This window comes from Elephas maximus, chromosome 17 (assembly GCF_024166365.1).
Source record: "Elephas maximus indicus isolate mEleMax1 chromosome 17, mEleMax1 primary haplotype, whole genome shotgun sequence".
Taxonomy (NCBI): Eukaryota; Metazoa; Chordata; class Mammalia; order Proboscidea; family Elephantidae; genus Elephas; species Elephas maximus.
Window position 1 is genome coordinate 26,037,444 of NC_064835.1, and position 25,781 is coordinate 26,063,224.

The 25,781-nt window shown below is 38.3% G+C and overlaps 1 protein-coding gene across 1 annotated transcript; it reads left to right on the forward strand.

The window, feature by feature from the left end:
* The first annotated feature begins 6,673 nt into the window (after positions 1-6,673).
* On the forward strand, positions 6,674-7,603 carry LOC126061138 (olfactory receptor 151-like). Its single transcript, XM_049857468.1, has one exon. It carries the CDS (start codon positions 6,674-6,676, stop codon positions 7,601-7,603), a length of 930 nt encoding a protein of 309 aa, XP_049713425.1.
* Positions 7,604-25,781: the final 18,178 nt, after the last annotated feature.

The window sequence follows — 25,781 nt, forward strand, 5'->3', positions numbered from 1 at the left end:
TTCTGCATCCAATTTGGTGAGTGGCATCTGGGGTCTTAAAACGTAGCAAGCAACCATCTAAGACACATCAACTGATATCAACCTGACTGGAGCAAAGGAGAATGAAGAACACCAAAGCTGCAAAGAAAATATGAGCCCAAGAGACAGAAAGTGCCACATAAAGCAGAGACTCCAGCCTGAGACCAGAAGAACTAGATGGTGCCCAGCTAACACCAATCACTGCCCTGACAGGGAATACAATAGAGAATCCCCAATGAAGCAGGAGAAAAGTGGGATGCAGACATCAAATTCTAGTAAAAAAGACCAGACTTAATGATCCAACTGAGACTGGAGGGACCCCAGAGGTCATGGCCCCAGGACTCTCTGTTAGCCCAAAACTGAAACCATTCCCAAAGCCAATTCTTCAGACAAAGAATAAACTGGACTACAAGACGTAACAGGATACTGGTGAGGCATGTGCTTCTTAGCTCAAGTAGACACATGAGACTACGTGGGCAGCTCTTGTCTGGAGGCAAGATAAGAAGGCAGAGGGGGACAGGAGCTGGCTGAATGGACACTGGAAATACAGGGTGGAGAGAAGCAGTGTTCTGTCACATTGCAGGGAAAGTAACTAGGGTCACATAACAATGGGTGTATAAGTTTTTATATGAGGAACTGATTCCAATTGTAAACTTTCACTCAAAGCAAAATAAAACAATTAAAAAATTTTTTTAAACATAATGACTACAATAGATTGAAACATAAAATGTTTAAATTGCTAAGTTAATGATACTGAAGAAAAATAACTGGCTAACTTTGGAGGATAACAGGGAACCAAATCATTTATTTCTTAAAATTAAAAAATGAAGAAAACAATTTTTAAAAAATACTAAGGAAACATGAGCTACCCTTGTAGTGATATAAGTGTTCTTCTCTGTGGTGGTAGATACATGAACCAAAATAAACTTTATTTATTTTTTACACAGGTGACAAAATCGCATAGAACTAAATATACACACACAAATGAGTATAAGTAATACTGGGGAAATAGGAATAAGATCAATGAATTGCATCGATGTCAGTATCTTGGCTGTGATATTGCACTATAGCCTTGCAAGATGTTACCATCTGGAGATATTGTGTAAAGGGCACGTGTAACCTCTGTATTATTTCTTACGACTGCATGTGAATCTACAACTATCTCAAAATAAGTTTAATTTAAAAATCTTCACTGGCAATATTTTATCAGTAATATGTTACTGAATATATTATTGAACAGGAAAATTTCTTTTGAACACATTCCCTTTATGAAACAAAATATATGAGTGAAGACTTCTCAAGAGCCTACATTCTTAAGCTTTTCAACTGTCTGTCACCCAACCCTGTCAGTCTACAGGTGAAGCATCGGGGTGAGAAATGTAACATTCCTCACAAAGTTAACATTATTTTACTGAAACTATACAGTTTGTTTTAGTAAAATCTTTGAATTTCTTTGAAAAACACTGTAGAATAAACATTTCAAATCTAGTTGATTGTACCTAATGATGAATAACTGATGACAATATAGTAGTAACTGATGATGGTGGTGGTCATCACTGATGGTAATGTTGTTGGTAATGACTGATGTGTGGTGGTGGTGATGATGACGGGGCTGTTGGTGGTAAAATATTACAATACCGCTATTAGATGTTCAGTTTCCCAACCTGCAAAATAACTCTCCCAACTGAAAGGAAAATTGTCACACCTGAAAAACAAAAAACACGATTCCCAACGCAGGTATAAATCAAGATTCTAATTGCTCACATAGTGAGGAACCCAGTCTCTGGAGAGACTACTTCCCAGGAGAGGTTCTGCCTGTATGTATGTAAAAAGATTCCAAGACTCCCAGTCTCGGTGACCCATTTTTCAAGATTGTATCTGCCGCTTTGAGTAAGTATAGGACTATGTATGTACGTAAATATGTATGTATTATTCTCTCATTTTCTGATATTTCCTTGTGACTGAAACCAAGGATTTCCCTAGAAGCTCCAGGAGACTATGTTCCATTTTTTGTCATCTGAGGTATTTAAGTGAAGTTCTAAAATAATTGTATGAGAAAAATAATTCTCGTGAACTCATGTTTGTTTGTTTTTTTTATCATGCTTTAGATGAAGGTTTACAGAACAAACTCGCTTCTCATTAATCAATTAGGACACATATTGTTCTGTGACTCCGGTTATCAACCCGACGACATGTCAACACTTGCCCTTCTCAACCCTGGTTTCTGCCGTATTACCAGTTTCCTGTCCCTCCTGCTTTCTCATCTTTGCCCCTGGGCAGGTGTGCCCATTTAGTCCTGTTTTGTTTTATGGGCCTGTCTAATCTTTGGCTGAAGGGTGAACCTCAGGAGTAACTTCATTACGAAGCTAAATGCATGTCCGGGGCCATACTGTAGGTGTTTCTCCAGTCTCTGTCAGGCCAGTAATCTGGTCTTTCTTTGTGAGATAGAATTTTGTTCTACATTTTTCTCAGCTCTATCTGAGACCCTCTGTTGTGATCCTTGTCAGAGCAATTGGTGGTAGTAGCTGGGCACCATTTAGTTGTGCTGGACTCAGTCTGGTGGAGGCTGTGGTAGCTGTGGTCCATTAGTCCTTGGGACTAATCTTTCCCTCATTCATCTCCTGTTTCTAATGCAGCCTATTTACAAACATGCTTCCCTTCATCTCTAACTGCTTTTTTCTGTGTGCTGTGTTCTTAGCAGCAGCAATCCTAAGTGTCCGATGCCTGATAGAAGTAGATTTTCTTATGGAATGCCGTTCATATTTGTTCTGCCCTGAGTGAACTGTGTTTACTCTGCACTGCTTTGTAAAGCATCTTGACTTCTGGTAATGGTAGTTTAAAAGTGGATTTTCTATGTTTCTTATTGTTTCAGGAGACTCAGGTTGGGTACAAGGTGATATGTAAGCTTTTTTAAAATTTATTGTTTCTGGAAGAAAATTGTGTTCTCCTTTGTAGTAAAACCAATTGCCATCGATTTGCTTCTGACTCATGGTGAAGCTACGTGTATCAGAGAACAACTGTGCACCAGAGAGCTTTGAATGGCTGATTTTTCAGAAACAGTTCACCAAGTCTTTCTTCCAGTATGCCTCAGGATGGACATAAACCACCAAACTTTCAGACAGCAACAGAGAATGTTATCCATTTACAGTACCCACAGACCTCTTTCTCCATTGAAATAAATGGAAATAATATTCAAAAATCTTACTAGTTATTATGATGTTAAATACCTCACTGCCAATAATTTAACACATAAAACTTATAATGCAATGACATGTTCTTGTCTTTGCACCAATCCTAAGGATTAAAAGACTTGCTTGCATGTAAGACGAGGAAATATAGTTAGTACTGGAATTATTATTAGAGAAATCAACTGAGGCTATGGATTTTTAAAGTGCTACACAGAAAAACCAGGTTAATGTTTTTTGTTTTTTTTTTAATGTATGTATACGTATACACATAGAAAAATCTAGAAGGATATTTATTACTAATGTTAGTCTCTCGGTAGTGGGAATATACTGCTTTTTTTTTTACAAATAAGTAGTCTTGGCTTATTTGTATTTCTAATTTTCTACAGTATACCTATACTTCCTTTGTAATTAAAAAAATGCATCAGAAATTAGCAATAAGATCCCTCCTCCGCCCACCTCCAAAAAGTCAATAAATTTAGTAAATAATAAAAAAAAGTGCTACACAATGATATCTATAGCAAAATAGCTTACTCCACTGGAGACAAAACAAACTGATGTTCAGAAGTCCTGGATTTAGACCAGTTCTACCTCTTACTGGTTGTATGATCTTGGGTAACTTATTTAAATTGTAGAGCTTTGGTTTCCTAAAGCATTAAAAAAAGAATATAATATCCCTCTCTTTTCATATATCATGCTCATGCTAAGAGATCAAGTAAAAGGCATGTTCAACCACTACTTTGTCTCAGAGTAAGGCTACCAGTTAGAGGCAAGGCAAGAAATTCATGATCAGGAGAACAGGTTTAAGTCTGAGGTTCAAGTACAAGTCATTTCATGTCGAGGACTTCAGTTTTCTCAGTATGAAAATGGGAATTAAAATTCTGCTGTAAATACAGTTCTCCACATACCCAAGAGTTTTAGGAGGAGTTAGTGAGATTGGCTTTTGAAAGAAATGTATAAATTATAAAGCATTTCACACAGGTTAGCAATAATATGAAGAAGCAATTAAAATAGTGAGAATTTAAGTTTTTATATTAAGAAATACACCTCAGAGACAGGGATATCTATAGATAGCAATAACAATCCATGCTTCCTAGAGAACATGTCTCTAATTTGAGGACTGCACCACCAGGGAGATAATTGTGCCATGGTTTTGATATTACAATCTTAATGTTATAATAATGATAATATAATAGATCATGGTTGAGCACTTACTGTGGACAACACTATGTAGCAATACCCAGGCTGTACCACAGATCAGTTAATTAAATCAGAATTTCTGTAGGTGGGACCCAGATATCAGTACTTATTAAATACTTCAGTCAATGTGGAGAACCACTGTCTTAGGCCTTCAAACCCCAAGAATAGCTAAGTACAAATTTCAGCCACATAATGACAACTCATACTTTTATACATTCTGAATATTTGAAAAAAAACTTCTTTTAAATATGCATAAACCCATGTTATTCTTACAACCACCTTAGGAATTGATATTATTAATTCCTTCATTTTTCGGATTCAGCAGTTGACTTGCCACTCAGTGATACAGGAGCAACTGCCATGTTACCCTGACACTGCATAGATTTGAGATAGGTATTCAAACGCTCACATTCAGTGAATATTTGGAAATGGCAAAAATGACAGGGAAATTTCATTTCTCCAGCAAAACACATCTCCAGCTTCAAAATGTGAAATTTACTACTTCTCTCTTCTAGAGTAAAGGCTATCAAACATTAGACTGCATCAACATCACCTATATCATCTATAGAGTTTGTTAAAACACAGATTGTTGGGCTTAGGCCCCACCCCCAGGGTTTCTGATTTAGTAGGTCAGCAGCAAGGCCTGAGAGCTGACATTTCTAATAAGCCCCAGGTGATGCCAATTCTGCTAGTGCAGTCACTATGCTTTGAAAACCACTGGTCTAGGATATTTGGAAAACCGAGTGGTAAAACTTCAAGATCTTGGCCCCTTTCCTCTAATCTTCATAATCTTTGAACTGCTCAGGTGCTGGTCTTCTTCCCAGTAAACAGCAGGATTGAGGGGAAGATGTATCAACGAGGAGTCTAGAAGTTTATCATTTTGATGAGATCCCATTGATCTATTTTGCCTTTTGTTCCTTGGGAGTTTGGTGTCATATCTAAGAATCCATTGTTGAAGACTATGTCCTGGAGAATTACCCTTATATTTTCTTCTAATTGTTTTATGGTTTTAGGTAATACGTTTAGGTCTTTGATCCATTTTGAGTTAGTTTTTCTATATGCTGTGACATATGAGTCTACTTTAATTCTTTTGCACATGGAAATTCAGTTGTCCCAGCACCATTTATAAAAGTGACTATTCTTTCCCCATTTGTTGGATTTGACACCCTTGTCCAAGATTAACTGACCATGGATGTGTACGCTTACCTCTGGATTCTTGATGCCAATCCATTGGTCTATAGGTCTATCATATACAAGCGCCACACTGTTTTGATTACTGTAGCTTTATACAGGGAGTCCCCAGGTTACCAGCATCCAACTCACAGAAAATTCATATTTGCCCTTTAATGTTATGTAAATTTACCCTCACTTTGAAGTGATTGAACCAAACCCTGCTGGCAAACAAATTCTTCATCACAGTCACCTTCCCTTGCTGCAATGCAGCTTTTAAATCATTGGAAAATCTTCAAGCCTTTTCTTGCACTAAAGTAACACTAAATAGGAATCATATGCACCTGTCCAATTTACCTGCACATTCGACTTAAAGGCATACTTATGAACAGATCTCGTTCATAACCCAGGTATTGACTGTAATAAGTTTTGAGATCAGGAAGTGTGAATCCTCCTATTCTATTCTTCTTTTCCAGGATTGCTTTGGCTATTTGGGACCATTTACTATTCTGTATAAATTTCAGGACTGGCTTCTCCATTTATGCAAAGAAGGCTATTGGAATTTTAACGGTTATTGTGTTGAATTTGTATATGGTATTAGGTAATATTGACATCTTGACAATATTAACTCTTCCGATCCATGCCACAACATGGATGAACCTTGAAAACATTAGGCTGAGTGAAATAAGCCAAACAAAAAACAACAAATATTGAATGAGCTCACTAATAAGGTATACCTAGAATAGGCAAATGTATAGAGATCAGAGTTTAGTGGTGGTAACCAGAGACAGAAGACAGATGGAAAAGCTGAAGCATTATTTAGAACACATTGAGTTTCTGTTTGTGGTGATGACAACTTTGGTAATAGATACTGGTGGTTGTTGCACAACATGATTTATGTAATAATTTTCACTGAATTGTACACATGAAAAACGTTGAATTGGTCAATATAGTGTTATCTGAATTTGTACAACAATCATAGAAACAGCCCAGGGTCTCTAAGCTTGAGATGAATGTTTAGAACTGGCTTCATCAAGGAGAATTACAGCCTATCAGGATGCTTATCTGTACCAGCCCCACAGGCTTCCAACCCCAGGAGAATGGCTGCAGAAAACTACTCTACTGTGACAGAATTCATTCTAGGAGGATTAACAAATCGGCCAGAGCTCCAGCTCCCTCTCTTCTTCCTCTTTCTAGGGATCTCCATGGTCACCATGGTGGGGAACCTGGGCATGATCATGCTCATTTGTCTAAATTCCCAGCTTCACACCCCCATGTACTACTTCCTCAGCAATTTGTCATTTGTTGATATGTGCTACTCCTCTATTATTACTCCAAAAATGCTGGCGAACTTTGTGTCAGAGAAGAACAGCATATCTTATGTGGGGTGCATGTCACAGCTCTACTTTTTCCTTGTTTTTATCGTTGCCGAGTGTTACACGTTGACAGTGATGGCATATGACTGCTATGTTGCCATTTGCAGCCCTTTACTTTATAACATCATTATGTCGGATCGAATCTGCTCCCTTCTAGTGGCTGCAGTCTACATCATAGGGTTGATTGGCTCAATGATAGAGACTGGCCTCGTGTTAAAACTGTCCTATTGTGAAAGCCTCATCAGTCATTACTTCTGTGGCATCCTCCCTCTCATGAAGCTCTCCTGCTCTAGCACCTATGACATTGAGCTGACAGTTTTCTTTTTGGCTGGGTTTGACATCATACTTACCGGTTCAACAGTCCTTGTCTCTTATGCCTTCATTCTCTTCAACATCCTCCACATCAGAAGCACAGAGGGTAGGTCCAAAGCCTTCAGCACCTTCAGCTCACACCTTGCAACAGTGGGAATGTTCTATGGATCTACTGCATTCATGTATCTAAAACCTTCCACAGTCAGTTCCTTGGCCCAGGAGAAGGTGGCCTCTGTGTTCTACACCACAGTGATCCCCATGCTGAATCCCCTAATTTACAGTCTAAGGAACAAGGATGTGAAAGATGCCATGCAGAAAACACTGAGAAGAAAACTGTCTTAATGCAGATGTTATCATTATTTCTCAATTTTAAAAGTAAGTTGTTACAAACACCAGAGGAAAGAGCAGCCATGGAAGAGGAATACCAATCCTTAATAGGGTTGGCGAATGTCTTCTCTCATTCTCCTCTCTTCCTTCTGATCCTCTCTCATGACTTACTATTTGCAACCAGCTGTTTTCAGGTTCATATTTTCTTTTATTTGCAATCTATTCTCTCTCTAGCTGGAGCCCTTTGTTAAACATTAACTAACGTAATTGTAATTTAACATAAATTTTAAACGTTAAGCATTGAGTTTGAGAGTCATTCATTGTTTATTACCTTCTATAGAGAAAATATTACCACTTGTGGCAATGAAATTGTTCTATGGATCTGCTGCATTCATGTACATCCAAGGTCAAGGTCAACTCACTGGCTCAGGAGAATGTGGCCTCTGTGTTCTACATCACAGCGATCTCCGTGCTAAACCCCAGATTTACAGTCTAAAGAACAAGGAGGTGAAGGCCTCCATGTAGAAAACACAAAGAAGAAGACTGTTTGGTTGCAAATGTCATTGTTCTGTCTCGAGTTGAAAACCGAGATATAAATTTAGGCGGAAAGTTCTGTAAAGATTTACACACACATTGATAGAGAACAAATATTTCTCAACACGACTGATTAAGTGCATCCACTCACTCATTCTTTTCCCTTTTTACTTTCATGTATTTCACGTTTGACTCTGTTTCAGACTTGCTGATTTCAAGTCTATGTTTTACACCGAGCATCAGTTGTCTCTCTTTGGACCTCTGATAAACATTACCTATCTGGATTATAATATAAAATAAATTTAAAACTTTCATCAATGACTTTAAGAGAGGCGTTTGATTTAATTTCCTCTGTAGAGAACATATTACCCAAACCAATTCTCATAATTTACCCTTTGGTGTACATAACACAAACGGATTGAAATTGAAAGTCACCAAGAAATTACACACAACATCTTCCTCAACTAGGTTTCTCCCTTCTCTTCTTTCTCTTTCTCTCTCATTTTCTTTTACTCTTTACTTTTTCATACCCGAGATCTACTAAATGGACCCTTAATTCAATTGCTTTTACCACCATTAATATCATAGCATCAAATACTTATGAATCCTAGGAAGTCTTCTAAGTGTTTTACTTAATTTTCTCATTTTCTCAAATGAGAAAACTTTGATTTAGAGAGGTTAAGTAATTTCTCAGGCTTACATAGCTGATAAACTTGCAACACGAGAATTCAAACACACAACTCATTATCCCCTTTCTCTTGGCTGATAATTTGTTTGTACAGCCTATACTTTACCCTAATTAAAATTTTCCAATTTCAATCATCTTTTGAAAATAACTTCCCCTATTTGTTCTATCTCTCCATTCATTCCAGATGACCAAGGAGATATTAGGCACTGCTGCAGCCTTTTTTACTCCCTAAATAACTGATTGATCTGCATCTCCTGCCAACCTGACTCAGCGGCATATTGTCATCCTACTTTTGCCTGGGACAATATCAGAGATTCATGTTAAAGCATCAGTGGCCATGCACTACAAAAGATATGTAGAAATTCTTTTAACTGTTATTATTTCTTTAGAAACCATATTGTATCAGTATTTGTTATTTTTAAGTATCTTAGGTACTATGGAGTCCTGGTGATGCAGTGGTTAAGAACTCAGCTGCCAACCAAAAGGTTGGCAGTTCAAATCTACCAGCCACTCCTTGGAAACACTATGGGGCAGTTCTACTCTGTCCTATAGAGGTGCTATGAGTTGGAATCACTCAAAGGCAATACGTTATATTTTTTTTTCTGTATTTATATTATATCAGTCAGAAATGGAAAAGAGAAATAACAGTAGATTTCTCAAGTAGAAAGGGATTTCATACTGAAGATTATATTCTCAGTTTTTAGGTTTGTTTTTTAGTAATTGGATAAGCAGGGGTTAGGGAGCCCTACTGGACTATTAAGTCCAAAGAGACACCAGAATAGATATGACCTAGAGGTCAGAAGGCTCCTACAGCTGCTGTCACTACTGCCAGCAAGAAAAATGACTCTGAGATCCATAAAACTGGTAAACAAACAACAGAAACTTAGACCAACATTCTAGACAGATGGGCCTCCATACCCTTGCTTGTCAACAGCAATTGCAGCTGAAGGAGGTTGCCACCTCACTTCCACCTCCCAAAGCTCACATGAGTGCATTTAATTAGTAAAAACTAATTCACACTTAGAATTCTAGCTGCAAAAGGCCTCTGGAACTTTCAACCACTCTGAATAGGAGTGCAGAATGGAGCCATTTCAAAATGTCCACCATATCCATTTTCTCCTACGTGTTCTGTCCTAGAACTGAGAAATCTACCATCGACAAACTCCTTAAAAAAGAATAAACCCAAACCTGTTGCCATCAATTCTGACTCATAGTGACTCTATAGGGCAGAGTCAAACTACTCCATAGAGTTTCAAAGACTGTAAATCTTTACAGAGAATAAAATGTCTTTATTACCTAAGGTGACAAATCATTCTTTTTTTAATAAAAACTTCAAAATTGAGACTCATAAAACAAAAAATTTGGGTGAATTTGATTACATCACAGCTAACTAAGAAATCTTATTCAACTGAGGACCACCATGGACAAGAGTAAGAGAAAGATAATAGAATGGTAGAAGATATTTATCAAGTCTAAAACTGACAAGTGATTAATAACCACAATATACAAGTAAATCCTTAAAATCAGGAGTAAAAAAACTCAACAGAAAAATTGACAACACATAAGAACAGGCAATATATATAAGAGAAAATCCAAAATGCTACCAAACTTATCAAGAGATGTCCAAATGCATTACTGGTCAGAGAAGTATAAATGAGATTACTCTTCATAGCTACCAGACTGACAAAAACTAGATCTAGTGGACATGTAAGAATGTAAAACCTTCATGCACTTGTGGTCATTATGGATAGTAATATAATAGTACTTGGGGAAATGTAGTGTATGTATTCCTAGGATCTAGCAGTTCTGGAACAGGATATGTATCCCAAAAGAATTCCCTCTCAGGCCATAAAGGGCCATGTACAAACATGTTCACTGTAGCATTATTTGTATGCTAAAGTTGTTCATCATCTAGAGTAGACAGATAAAATACAGAGGCACATCCTGAAGACTGTGAAGCAATGAGGTAGTTGTTGACATAGCAACATGGATAGACTTTAGAGATACAGTGCTGTGTAAAAAAGATACAAGATATAAAACACATTTATTTATATTGAAATACATATTAATACCAATATACTTTTGTCAAAAATATATATATATACACACGTATATTACATATACCCCCATGAGTCTGTCAGTTTGTCTTACTGTAGCAGTATATGCGTATATGCTCCTTAGAAGCAAAGATGGCAAGACTTTCTCTCACATGCTTTGGACATGTTATCAGGAGGGATCAGTCCCTGGAGAAAGACATCGTGCTTGGTAAAGTAGAGGGTCATTCAAAAAGAGGAAGACTCTCAACTAGATGGATTGACGCAGTGGCTACAACAATGGGCTCAAGCATAACAACGATTGTGAGTGTGAGGATGGTGCAGAACCAGGCAGTGTTTCATTTTGTTGTACATAGGGTCACAATGAGTCAGAACTGACTCAGCAGCACCTAACAACAACAGCAACTTAACAAGGAAAAGACAAACAACCCAATCAAAAATTGAGCAAACGACCTGAATAGACATTTCATCAACAAGCACATGAAACGATGGTCAACATCATTAGCTATTACCAAAACCAAACCAAACCCATTGCCATCAAGTGGATTCCAACTCACAGCAACCCCACAGGACAGAATAGAACTGCCCCATAGGGTTTTCAAGGAGCAGCTGGTGATTCAAACTGCCGACCTTTAAGTTAGCCACCGAAGTCTTAGCCACTGCACCACTAATAGACTCGATGGCAATCGGTTTGGTTTGGACATTAGCTGTTAAACCAAAAACCAAACCCAGTGCCATCAAGTCAATTCCGACTCATAGCGACCCTACAGCACAGAATAGAAATGCCCCACAGAGTTTCCAAGGAGTGCCTGGTGGATTTGAACTGCCAAATTCTTGGTTAGCAACTGTAGCTTTTAACTACTACGCCACCAGGGCTTCCCCTTGGCTCTTTAGAGAGATGCAAATCAAAACCACAGTGAGACACTACTTCACTTCCACTAGGATGGCTAAGATAAAAAAAAACACAAAATAACTAACGTTAGCAAGCATGTGGACAAATAAGAACTCTTACCCATTGCTAGTGGCAGTGGCATTAAAAGGGTTGGTGTCACCCTCTGCAGTAACTCATGTTCTCACCAGCCTCGTGGGCAGAGTGCTGGGTACAGCCCTCCTCACCCTGCCTGCCCCCCGGTCAGTAGAGCAGCCCACCCTGTCCTTGTAAGAGCCTGAGGCCACACAGACACACTCCTCGCAGCCCCACCCCCTGTGGACACCCACAGTTCCTCCCCTTTCTCATTGAACAAGGTGAACAAGCTCCCCTCCTGACTGGCAGTGAGGGGTTTGTGATGAGTAACTGCACTGGGCTACTAATGACACCAACCCCGGTGAGCCACTGACTTGGAGGTCCCTCCCTTTGGCACCTGCCCGCCCACTGACAACACCGAACCTGGGGTCACTTTGGTGTCACTCTTCTGACAATGTCAGAGCGTGAGATCTGTACCCCTCACACACTTCTAGTGATGCCACTGGCTGGTGAGAATGAAAAATGATATAGCCACTGTTAAAAATGGTAGGTTTTTCCTCAAAAAGTTAAACGTGATAGAAGCTATCATAAGACCCAGTAATTCCACTTGTAGCTATATACCAAAGAGACTTGAAAGCAGTAACACAAATAGAAGCCTGTACACCAGTGCTCATTGCAGCACTATCCACAGTAGCCAAAAGGTGGAAACAACCCAAATGTCCATCAACAGGTAAACAAAATGTAGTGTATACACACAATGGAATGTTATGCAGCCATAAAGAGAAATGAAGCTCTGATGCATGGCACCACGTGCATGAACCTTGAAAAAGTTATTCTGAATGAAATAAGTCAATCACAATAAAGACAAATATTGTATAATCTCACCAATACAAAATACCTAGAGTAGGCAAATGTACAGAGATCAGAGTTTAATGGTGGTTGCCAGGAGAGACAGGGAAAAGGGGCAATCATTGTTTGGGTAGCACTGAGTTTTTGTTTATGGGGACGAAAAGTTAGCAATGGGTAATTGGTGATGGTTGATGTAATTGGTCTCTCTGAATTGTACAGAAATAGCTAATGTTATATCTATGTTTTAAAACAATAAATACAAAAAGAGAATCCTTTCTCAGCCTGGATTTAGAGAGGCAGAACAATCCAACTGCGATCCTGGGTAGTGAAGTTAAAGGATGCCTCTGCTGAAGGAGCTGGGGCAAGGTAACCCCTGTGGGACATCGCAAGATGGCAATAATTAAACAATATCCCATAAGTCATGTTTTCTAGAAACACACCACATTTTTTTCTCTTTTATCAGGGACCTCCTGACCTTGTCTCAAGATGTATCACAGTGCTGCAAGTTTATGGCCATTTGTCCAGTCATGAGGAAAAGCAGAAACTATCATAGGTCTGTATCCTGGCAGGCAGACATCATGAAGAAGACTCAAGGGAAAAGGACAGGGGAATCCCCGGGGAAGAATCTGGGAAAATTGGTCCAATTATCTCTCCCCACACAGTGAGTCAACTTCCAGTTGTAAATATTTTTTATGCAATGTTTCAGAAGAAATTTACTATTTTTAATTAAAAAATCACTGTAGTGGCAGGAATGCAAAATGATACAACCATTTTGGAAAATGATATGGCACTTCCTTAGAATGCTAAAAATTCCATATGATCCAACAATCCCACTGCTAGGAATATATCCTAGAGAAGTAAGAGTCATCACACATATGCACACCCATGTTCATTGCAGCATTGTTCACAATAACAAAAAGATGGAAACCTAGATACCCATGAACACAACAATGGACAAACTGTGGTACGTACACACAATGGAGTATCACGCAATGATAAAGAACAACAATGAATCTGTGAAGCATTTCATAACGTGGATAAATCTGGAGGGCATTATGCTGAATGAAATAAGTCAATCACAAAAGGACAAATATTGTATGAGACCACTACTGTAAATACTCATGAAAAGGTTTACATACAAAGAGAAATAACCTTCAATGGTTACGAGGGAGGGGAGGGGTGGAGATACAAAAACACTTAATAAACAATAGGTAAATGAAAACTTTCGTGAAGGGTAAGATGGTACCTAATACTGGGGAAGCCAACACAACCTATACAAGGCAAGGTCACGGAAGCTCCACAGACACATCCAAACTCCCTGAGGGACAAAATGGCTGGGCTGAGGGCTCTGGGGACCATGATCTCGGAGAATAGCTACCTCAATTGGCATAGCACAATTTATAAAAAATATGTTCTACATTCTACTTTGGTGAGTAGTGTCTGGGTTCTTAAAAGCTTGTGAGCAGAGACCTAGGATACTCTACTGGTCTCACCCCTTTGGGAGCAAGGAAGAATAAAGAAAACTAAAGATACAAGGTAAGATTAGCCCAAAGAACTAATGGACCACAGGCTACACCAGACTGAGTCCAGTACAACGAGATGGTGCCCACCTACCACCACTGACTTCTCTTACAGGGATCACAATAGAGGGTCCCAGACAGAGCTAGAGAAAAATGTAGAACAAAATTCTAACTCAAAAAGAAAGATCAAACTTGCTGGCCTGAGAGAGACTGGAGAAACCTTGAGAGTATGGCCAGTGGGCACACCTTCAGCTCAGTAATGAGGTCACTCCTGAGGTTCACCTGTCAGCAAAAGATTGAACAAGCCCATGGAAAAAAAACAAGACTAAAGGGGGCACCACCCCTGGGGCAGGGTCCAGAAAGCTGGTAATAGAGAACCCAGGGTTGTGAAGAGAAAGTATTGACATGTCGTGGGGTTGTTAACCACTGTTATAGAACAATCTGTGTACTGTTTGATGAAAACTAGTTTGTTCTCTAAACCTTCACTTAAAGTACAATTAAAAAAAAAATCCCTGTAGTTAGTTATAACAACTAAAAAAATTTTTTTAAACAGAAGACTTTTATTCTATTTTATTATTGTACTATCATTCTACTTCAGATGATGGTGTAGAGAGCAAATTAGTTTCTCATTAACCAGTTAATACACATACTGTTTTGTGACATTGGTTGCCAACCCCAGGATGTGTTAACCCTGTCTGCTTCTTGACCTTGGGTTCCCCCTTACCAACATTCCTGTCTGCTCCTTGCCACTGGGCTGGTGTGCCCATTTAGTCTCATTTTGTTTGATAGGCCTGTCTAATCTTTAGCAGAAGCATGAACCTGAGGAGTGACTTCAGTACACAGTTAAAAGTGTGTTCAGGGGCCATACTCTCAGGGTTTCTCCAGTCTCCCTTGGGCCATAATCTGGTCTTTTTTTGAGTTAAATTTTTTTTTTTTTTTCAGTTTTCTCTAGCTCTGTCCAGGACCCTTTATTGTGGTTCCTGTCAGAGCAGTTGGTGGTGGTAGCAGGGTACCATCTGGTTGTGCTGGACTTTTTCTGGTGGAGGCTGTGGTAGTTGTGGTCCATAAGTCCTTTGGACTAGTCTTCCCCTTCTGTCTTTGGCTTTCTTCATTCTCCCTTGCTCTAGATGAAGTGGGGCCAATGGAGTATCTCAGATGACTGCTCACAGGTTTTAAGATCTAGAAGCTACTCACCAAAGTAGAATGTAGAACATTTCCTTTACAAACTATGCTATGCCACTTGAGCTAGATGTCCCCCAAGAAAATGGTCTCCAACCGTCAGCCCAATAATTTGGTCCCTCAGAGAGCTTGGATGTGTCTATGAAGCTTCCATAACCTTGCCTTGGTCAAGTTGTGTTGACTTCCCCAGTATTATGTACTGTCTTACCCTTCACAAAAGTTAACACTTATCTATTGTCTAGTTAGTATTTTCCCACCCTATACTTCTGCTCCCTCGTAATCATCAAAGATTGTTTTTTTTGTGTGTAAATGTTTTCATGAGCTTTGTAATGTTGTTGTTGTTCTTGTTGTTAGGTGCCATTGAGCTGGTTCTGACTCATAGCGATGCTATGTACAACAGAACTAAACACGGCCCGGTCCTGGGCCATCCTTACAATCCTTGTTATGCTTGAGCTAATTGTTACAGCCACTGTGTCAATCCACCTCTTTGAGGGTATTCCTCTTTTCCTCTGACCCTGCACTCTGCCAAGCATGATATCCTTCTCCAGGGACTGATCCCGTCTGACAACACACCCGAAGTACATAAGACGCAGTCTCGCCATCCTTGCCTCTAAGGAGCATTCTGGCCGTACTTCTTCTAAGACAGATTTGTTCGTTCTTTTGGCAATTCATGGTATATTCAGTATTCTTCACCAGCACCAATTCAAAGGCATCAATTCTTCTTCAGTCTTCTTTATTCATTGTCCAGCTTTCACATGCATATGATGGGATTGCAAATACCATGGCCTGGGTCAGACACACCTTAGTCTTCAAGGTGACATCTTTGCTCTTCAAAACTTTAAAGAGGTCCTTTACAGCAAATTTACTGAATGCAATGCGTCTTTTGATTTCTTGACTGCTGCTCCCATGGCTGTTGATTGTGGATCCAAGTAAAATGAAATCTTTGACAACTTCAGTGCTTTCTCCTTTTATCATGATGTTGCTGATCAGTCCAGTAGTGAAGATTTTTGTTTTCTTTATGTTGGGGTGCAATCCATACTGAACATTTTGGTCTTTGATCTTCATCAGTAAGTGCTTCAAGTCTTCTTCAATTTCAGCCAGCAAGGTTGTGTCATCTGCATAAAGCAGGTTGTTAATGAGTCTTTCTCCAATCCTGATACCCCGTTCTTCTTCTATACCCAGCTTCTCGTATTATTTGCTCAGCATATAGATTGAATAAATATGCTGAAAGAATACAACCCTGACGCACATCTTTCCTGACTTTAAACCAATCAGTATCCCCTTGTTCTGTCCAAACAACTGCCTCTTGACCTATGTAAAGGCTCCTTATGAGCACAATTAAGTATTCTGGAATTCCCACTGTTCACAATGTTATCCATAATTTGTTATGATCCACACATCGAATGCCTTTGCATAGTCAATAAAACACAGGTAAACATCCCTCTGGTATTCTCTGCTTTCAGCCAGGATCCATTTGGCATCAGCAATGATATCCCTGGTTCCATGTCCTCTTCTGAAACTGGCCTGAACTTCTGGCAGTTCCCTGTCAATATACTGCTGCAGCCATTTTGAATGATCTTTAGCAAAATTTTGCTTGCATGTGATATTAATGATATTATCCTATAATTTCCACATTCGGCTGGATCACCTTTCTTGGGAATAGGCATAAATATGGATCTCTTCCAGTCAGTTGGCCAGGAAGCTGTCTTCCATATTTCTTGGCATAGACGATTGAGCACCTACAGCACTGCCTCTGTTTGTTGAAACATCTCAATTGATATTCCATCAATTCCTTGAGACTTGTTTTTTACCAATGTCTTCAGAGCAGCTTGGACTTCTTCCAGTACCATTGGTTCTTGATCATATGCCACCTCTTGAAATGGTTGAACATCAACTAATTCTTTTTGGTATAATGACTCTGTGTATTCCTTCCATCTTCTTTTGATGCTTCCTGTGTCATTTAATATTTTCCTCATAGAATCCTTCACTACTTCAACTCGATGCTTGAATTTTTTCTTCAGTTCTTTCAGCTTGAGAAACGCTGAGCGTGTTCTTTCCTTTTGGTTTTCCATCTCCAGCTCTTTGCACATGTCATTGTAATACTTTACTTTGTCTTCTCAAGGCACCCTTTGAAATCTTCTGTTCAGTTTTTACTTCATCAATTCTTCCTTTTGCTTTAGCTGCTCGACGTTTGAGAGCAAGTTTCAGAGTCTCCTCTGACATCCATCTTGGTCTTTTCTTTCTTTCCTATCTTTTCAAGGACCTCTTGCTTTCTTCATGTACGATGTTCTTGATGTCATTCCACAACTCATCTGGTCTTCAGTCACTAGTTTCAATGTGTCAAATCTATCCTTCAGGTGGTCTCTAAATTCAGGTGGGATATACTCAAGGTCTTATTTTGGCTCTCATGGACTTGCTGTGATTTTCTTCAGTTTCAGCTTGAACTTGCATATCAGCAATTGATGGTCTGTTCCACAGTTAGCCCCTGTCCTTGTTCTGGCTGATGATATTGAGCTTTTCCATCGTCTCTTTCCACAGAGTCAATTTGATTTCTGCGTGTTCCATCTGGTGAGGTCCATGTGTATAGTCAACATTTATGTAGGTGAAAGAAGGTATTTGCAATGAAGAAGTCATTGGTCTTGCAAAATTCTATCATTCGATTCCCAGCATAATATCACCAAGGCCATATTTTCTAACTACTGATCCTTCTTTGCTTCCAACTTTTCCATTCCAATCACCAGTAATTATCAATACATCTTGATGATTGTTCAATCAGTTTCAGACTGCAGCACCAGATAAAAATTTTCTATTTCTTCATCTTTGGCCCTAGTGGTTGGTACATAAATTTGAATAATAGTCATATTAACTGGTCTTCCTTGTAGACATATGGATATTATCCTATCACTGACAGCATTGTACTTCAGGATAGATATTGAAACATTCTTTTTGACGATGAATGTGACACCATTCCTCTTCAAGTTGTCATTCCCAGCATAGTAGACTATATGATTGTGGGATTCAAAATGGCCAATACCAGTCTATTTCAGCTCACTAATGCCTAGAATATCAATGTTTATGCATTCCATTTCATTTTTTACGATTTCCAATTTTCCTAGGTTCGTACTTCATACGTTCCAGGTTCTGATTCTTAATGGATGTTTGCAGCTGTTTCTTCTCATTTTGAGTCATGCCACATTAGCGAATGAAGTTCCCAAAAGCTTTACTCCATCCACGTCATTAAGGTCGACTCTACTTTGAGGAGGCAGCTCTTCCCCAGTCATCTTGTGAGTGCTTTCCAACCTGAGGGGCTCATCTTCAGCACTATATCAGACAATGTTCTGCTGCTATGCATAAGGTTTTCACTGGCTAATCCTTTACAGAAGTAGACTTCTGGGTCCTCCAGCATCACAGCAACACTCAAGCTCCCACAGTATGACACACTGACAGACATGTGGGGGGTTGTTGTTGTTAGGTGTCATTAAGTCATTTCCAACTTATAGTGACCCTATGTGCAACAGAATGAAACACTGACCAGTCCTATGCCATCATCACAATCGTTGCTAGGCTTGACCCCATTGTTGCTGACCCTCTACTTTACCAAGCATGATGTCTATCTCCAGGAACTGATCCCTCCTGGTAACAAGTCCAAAGTATGTGAGACCTAGTCTCGCCAATCTTACTTCTGTGGAGCATTCTGCTTGTACTTCTTCCAAGACATTTATTCATTCTTTGGCAGTCCATGGTATATTCAATATTCTTCACCAATGCCACAATTCAAAGGCATCAATTCATCTTTGGTCTTCCTTGTTCATCATCCAGCTTTCGTGTGCATATTAAGCAACAGAAAACACCATGGCATGGGTCAGGGGCACCTTAGTCCTCAAGGTGACACCTTTGCCTTTCAACACTCTAAACAGTCCCTTTGCAGCAGATTTGCCAAATGCAATGCATCTTTTGATTTCCTGACTGCTGCTTCCATGGGTGGTGATTGTGGGCCCAGGGAAAATGAAACCTTTGACAATTTCAATCTTTTCTCCATTCATCGTGATGTTGCTTACTGGTCCAGTGGTAAGGATTTTTTTATGTTGAGATGTAATCCATACTGAAGGCTGTGGTCTTTAATTTTCATCAGTAAGTGCTTCAAGTCCTCCTCACTTTCAGCAAGCAAGGTTGTGTCATCTGTATATTGCAGTTTATTAATAAGTTTTCCTCCAAACCTGATGCCCCTTTCTTCATCGTGTAGTCTAGATTCTCAGATTACTTGTTCAGCATACAGATTGAATAAGTATGGTGAGAGGATACAACCTTGATGCACACATTTCCTGACTTTAAACCATGCAGTATTCCCTTGTTCTCCTCAAACAACTGCCTCTTGATCTATGTAAAGGTTTCTCATGAGCACAATTAAGTGTTCTGGAATTCTCATTCTTCACAATGTAATCCATAAACTGTTATGATCCACACAGTCAAATGCCTTTGCGTTGTGAATAAAACACAGATAAACTTCTTTCTGTTATTCTCTGCTTTCAGCAAGGATCCACCTGTCATCGGCAATGATATCTCTCTTTCCATGTCCTCTTCTGAGTCGGCTTGAATTTCTTTTCTCTGTCAATATACTGCTACAGCCGCTTTTGAATGATCTTCAGCAAAATTTTATTGGTGTGTGATATTAACGATATTGTTCAGTAATTTCTGCATTCGGTTGGATAAACTTTCTTGGGAATAGGCATAAGTACAGATCTCTTCCAGTCATTTGGCCAGGAAGTTGTCTTCCAAATTTCTTGGCACAGATGAGTGAGCATTCACTTGTTGAAATATTCCAATTCGTATTATTTCAATTCCTGGAGCCTTGTTTTTCACCAATGCGTTAAGTGTAGTTTGGACTTCTTTCTTCAGTACCACTGGTTCCCGATCATGTGCCACCTCCTGAAATGGTTGAAAGTCCACCAGTTCTTTTTGGTATAATGACTCCCTGTATTCCTTCCACCTGTTTTTGATGCTCCCTGCATCATTTAATGTTTTCCCCATAGAATCTTTCAATATTGAACTGTGGCTTGAATTTTTTCTTCAGTTCTGTCTGCTTGAGAAATGCCAAGTCTAATCTTCCCTTTTGGTTTTCTATCTCCAGGCCTTTGCATATGTTATTATAATACTTTACTATGTCTTCTCCAGCTGCCCTATGAAATCTTCTGTTCTTCTCTTTTACTTCATCATTTCTGTTTTTTGCCTTAGCTACTCCAGTTTCAAAAGCAAGATTCAGAGTCTCTTCTGACATCCATTTTGGTATTTTCGTTCTTTCCTGTCTTTTTAATGACCTCTTGCTTTCTTCATGTTTGATGTCCTTGATGTCATTCCATAACTGTTCTTGTCTTTAGCCATTAGTGTTCAGTTTGTGTCAAAACTATTCTTGAGAAGGCCTCTAAATTCAGGTGGGATATACTCAAGGTCATATTTTAGCTCTTGTGGACTTGTTCTAATTTTCTTCCATTTAAACTTGAACTTGCATATGTGTAAATCTTTTCATGAGTTTTTTTATACTAGTGGTCTCATATTGTATTTGTTCTTTTTTGATTGACTTATTTCACTCAGCATAATGCACAACACATTCATCCTTTTATGAGATGCTTTGCAGATTCATCATTGTTCTTTATCGTTACGTATTATTTCATTGTGTGCATGTACCATAGTTTGTTTATCCATTCATCTGTTGAGGGGCACTTAGGTTGTTTTCACCTTTTTCTGTTGTGAATAATGCTGCTATAAACATTGGTGTGAATATGTCTATTCGTGTGACAGCTCTTATTTCTCTAGGATATATTCCTAGGAGTGGCATGGCTGCATCGTATGTTATTTCTATCTCTACCTTTTCAAGGAAGTGCCATATCGCTTTCCAAAATGGTTATACCATTTTACATTCCCACCAGCAATGCATAAAAGTTCCAATTTCCCTGCAGTCCCTCCAACATTTGTTTTTTGTTTGTTTTTTATTAGTGCCTGTAATGTGGGGGTGAGAATGTATCTCATTGTAGTTTTGATTTATATTTCTCTAACAACTATGATCATGAGCATTTCTTCATGTGCATGTTACCTGCCTGATTGTCTTTTTTGGTAAGGTGTCTATTCATATCCTTTGCCCAATTTTTTGAATTGGATTATTTGTCTTTTTATTGTAGAGGTGTTGGATTTTCCTATAGATTTTTGAGATTAGAACTTTGTTGGATTTGTGCTACCCAAAAATTATTTTCCGGTCTGTCAGTTCTCTTTTTACCCTTTTACTGAAGTCTTTTGATGAGCATAAGTGTTTAATTCTTAGAAAATCCTAATTATCTAGCTTATTTTCTGGTGTTTGTGTATTGTTAGTTATGGTTTTTATCCTATTTATGCCATGTATTAGGGCTTCTAGTATTCACCCTATTTTTAATTGTATGATCTTTAGAGTTTTTGGTTTTCTATTTGGGTCTTTGATCCATTTTGAATTAGTTTTTCTGTATGGTGTGAGGTATGGGTCCTGTTTCATTTTTTTACAGGTAGACATCCAGTTTCGCCAGCACTATTTGTTAAAAAGTCTGTCTTTTTCCCATTGAATGGACTCTGGTCCTCTGTTGAATATCAGGTGACCATAAGTGGATGGATTTACTTATGGGTTTTTATTCTTTTCGGTTGATAAATGTGTCATTGTACCAGTACCAGGCTGTTATGACTACCGTAGCTGTATAATAGGTTCCAAGGTCAAGTAGTGTGAGTCCTCCTACTTTATTCTTCTTCTTCAATAGTGCTTTACTTCTCTGTGGCATCTTTCCTTGCTACATAAGTTAATGATTAGTTTTGCCATCTCTTTAAAGAATGCTTTTGGATTTGGATTGGGATTGCATTGTATTTGTAGATTGTTTTGAGTAGAATTGACACTTTCACAACATTGAGTCTACTAATCCATGAGCATGGTATGTTTTTCCATCTATGTAGGTTGGTTTCTTAAAATAATATTTCAGTTTCTTCCAATAATATTTTGAAGTTCTCTTTGAATAGGTCTTTTATATCCCTCATTAGATTTATTCCTAAGTATTTTATGACAACCTTGGTGGGGTAGTGGTTAAGAGCTACAGCTGCTAACCAAAAAAGTTCGGCAGTTCAAATCCACCAGGCACTCCTTGGAAACCCTGTGGAGCAGTTCTAATCTGTTTTATAAGGTCACTATGAGTTGGAATCAACTTGACAGCAGTGGGTTTTTGTTTTTTGGTTATTTTATTTTTTAGGGACTTTTTTTTTATTATAAATGATATTGCTTTCTTGATTTCCTTTTCTTAGTTCTTTTTATTGGCATATAGGAATCCAACAGATTTTTCTATGTCTATATCCTGCTACTCTGCTGAATCTTTCTATTAGTTCCAGCAGTTTTCTTGTGGAGTCTTTTGGGTTCTCTATGTAGTCATGATATTAGAGAAGTTTCTGTCAGGGAATCTTCAGTGATCCCTCTGTGTTTTCTGTTTTCTCCACCTGTTCAAGAACTTTGCTCACAAGCAAATTTTTCCTTTTCATTGTATCCCACATCAGTCCTGGGGGTTCTTCATACTTTTCTCTGATTTTTCATCAAAAAAAAAAGTGGTATTCAAGAATTTGCCTTCTCATTAAGGATGGAATAAAGAAATTCATAGAATCCAATGAGAAAGAAAACAGTTCCTATCAGAACCTTTGGGACACAGCAAAAGCGATGTTCAGAGGCCAATTCATATCAATAAATTCACACATCTAAAAAGAAGAAAGGGCCCAAATCAAAGAATTATCACTACAACTTAAACAAATAGAAAGAGAACAACAAAAGAAACCCACAAACAGCAAAAGAAAATAAATAATAAAAATTATAGCTGAACTACATGCAATAGAAAACAATTAAAAGAATTGACAAGACCAAAAGCTGGGTTTTTTTTAAAAAAATCAACAAAATTGATAAACCACTGGCCAAACCAACAAAAGAAAAATAGGAGAGGAAGCAAATAACCCAAATAAGAAATGAGATAGGCGATATTACAAAAGACCCAACTGAAATTAAAAGAATCATATCAGATTACTATGAAAAACTATACTCTAACAAATTTGAAAACCTAGAAGAAATGGATGACATCCTAGAAACACACTAATACCTAAACTAACACAAACAGAGGTAGAACAACTTAATACACCCCTAACAAAAGAAGAGAATGAAAAAGTAATCAAAAAACTCCCAATAAAAAAAAAGTCCTGGTCTGGACGGCTTCACTGCAGAGTTCTACCAAACTTTCAGTGAAGAGTTAACACCACTACTACTAAAGGTATTTCAGAGCATAGAAAAGGACGGAATATTACCTAACTAATTCTATGAAGCCACCATATCCCTGATACCAAAACCAGGTAAAGACACCACAAGAAAAGAAAATTATAGACCTATATCCCTCATGAATGTAAATGTAAAAATCCTCAACAAAATTCTAGCCAATAGAATTCGACAACATATCAAAAAAATAATTCACCATGACCAAGTGGGATTCATACTAGGTATGCAGGGATGGTTCGACATTAGAAAAACAATTAATGTAATCACCCACATAAATAAAACAAAAGACAAGAATCACATGATTTTATCAATTGATACAGAAAAGGCATTTGACAAAGTTCAACACTCATTCATGATAAAAATTCTCAGCAAAATAGGAATAGAAGGAAAACTCCTCAACATAATAAAGGGAATTTACACAAAGCCAACAGCCAACATCACCCTAAATGGAGAGAGCTTAAAACATCCCCATTGAGATCTGGAACCAGACAAGGATGCCCTTTATCACCACTCTTATTCAACATTCTGCTGGAAGTCCTAGCCAGAGCAATTTGGCTAGATAAAGAAATAAAGGGTATCCAGATTGGCAAGGAAGAAGTAAAAGTATCTCTATTTGTAGATGACATGATCTTATACACAGAAAACCCTAAGGAATCCTCCAGAAAACTACTGAAACTAATAGAAGAGTTCAGCAGAGTATCAGGAGACAAGATAAACATACAAAAATCAGTTGGATTCCTCTACATCAACAAAAAGAACATCAAAGAGGAAATTACCAACTCAATGCCATTTACAGTAGCCCCCAGGAAGATAAAATACTTAGGAATAAATCTTACCAGAGATGTAAAGACTTATATAAAGAAAACTACAGTACACATCTGCAAGAAACCAAAAAAGCCTTAAGTAAGCGGAAGAGCATTCCTTGCTCATGGATAGGAAGACTTAACATTATAAAAATGTCTATTCTACCAAAAGCGAACTATACATTTAATGCAATTCTGATCAAAATCCCAGGGACATTCTTTAATGAGATGGAGAAACAAATCACCAATTTCATATGGAAGGGAAAGATACCCCGGATAAATAAGGCATTACTGAAAAAGAACAACAAATTGGGAGGCCTTACTTTACCTGATTTTGGAACCTATTATACCACCACAGTAGTCAAAACAGCCTGGTACTGGTACAACAACACATTCATAGACCAATAGGACAGAATTGAGAATCCAGACATAAATCCATCCACATATGAGCAGTTGATATTTGACAAGGCCCCAAAACAGTTAAGTGGGGAACAGATAGTCTTTTTAACAAATGGTGCTGGGGTAAATGGATATCCATCTGCAAAAAATTGAAACAAGACCCATACCTCACTCCATGCACAAAAACTGACTCAAAATGGATCAAAGACCTAAATATAAAATCTAAAACGATAAAGATCATGGAAGAAAAACTAGGGACAATGTTAGGAGCCCTAATACATGACATAAACAGTATACAAAACACTATAAAGAATGTAGAAGAAAAACTAGGTAACAGGGAGCTCCTAAAAATCAAACACCTATGCTTATCCAAAATTCATCAAAAGAGTAAAAAGACTACCTACAGACTGGGAAAAAGTTTTTAGCTATGACATTTCTGATCAGCGCCTGATCTCTAAAATCTACAAGATACTGCAAAAAGACAAATAGCCCAATTAAAAAACGGGCAAAAGATATGAATAGACACTTCACTAAAGAAGACATTCGGGTAGCTAATAGATATATGAGGAAATGTTCACAATCATTAGCCATTAGAAAAATGCAAATCAAAACTGCAATGAGATTTCATCTCTCTCCAACAAGGCTGGCATTAATCCAAAAAACATAAAATAATAAATGTTGGAGAGACTGCAGAGAGATCGGAACACTTCTACGCTGCTGGTGGGAATGTCAAATGATACAACCACTTTGTAAATCGATTTGGGGCTTCATTAAAAAGCTAGAAATAGAGCTACCATACGATCAAGCAATCCCACTCCTTGGAATATATCCTAGAGAAATAAGAGCCTTTACATGAACAGATATATGCACACCCATGTTTATTGCAGCACTGCTT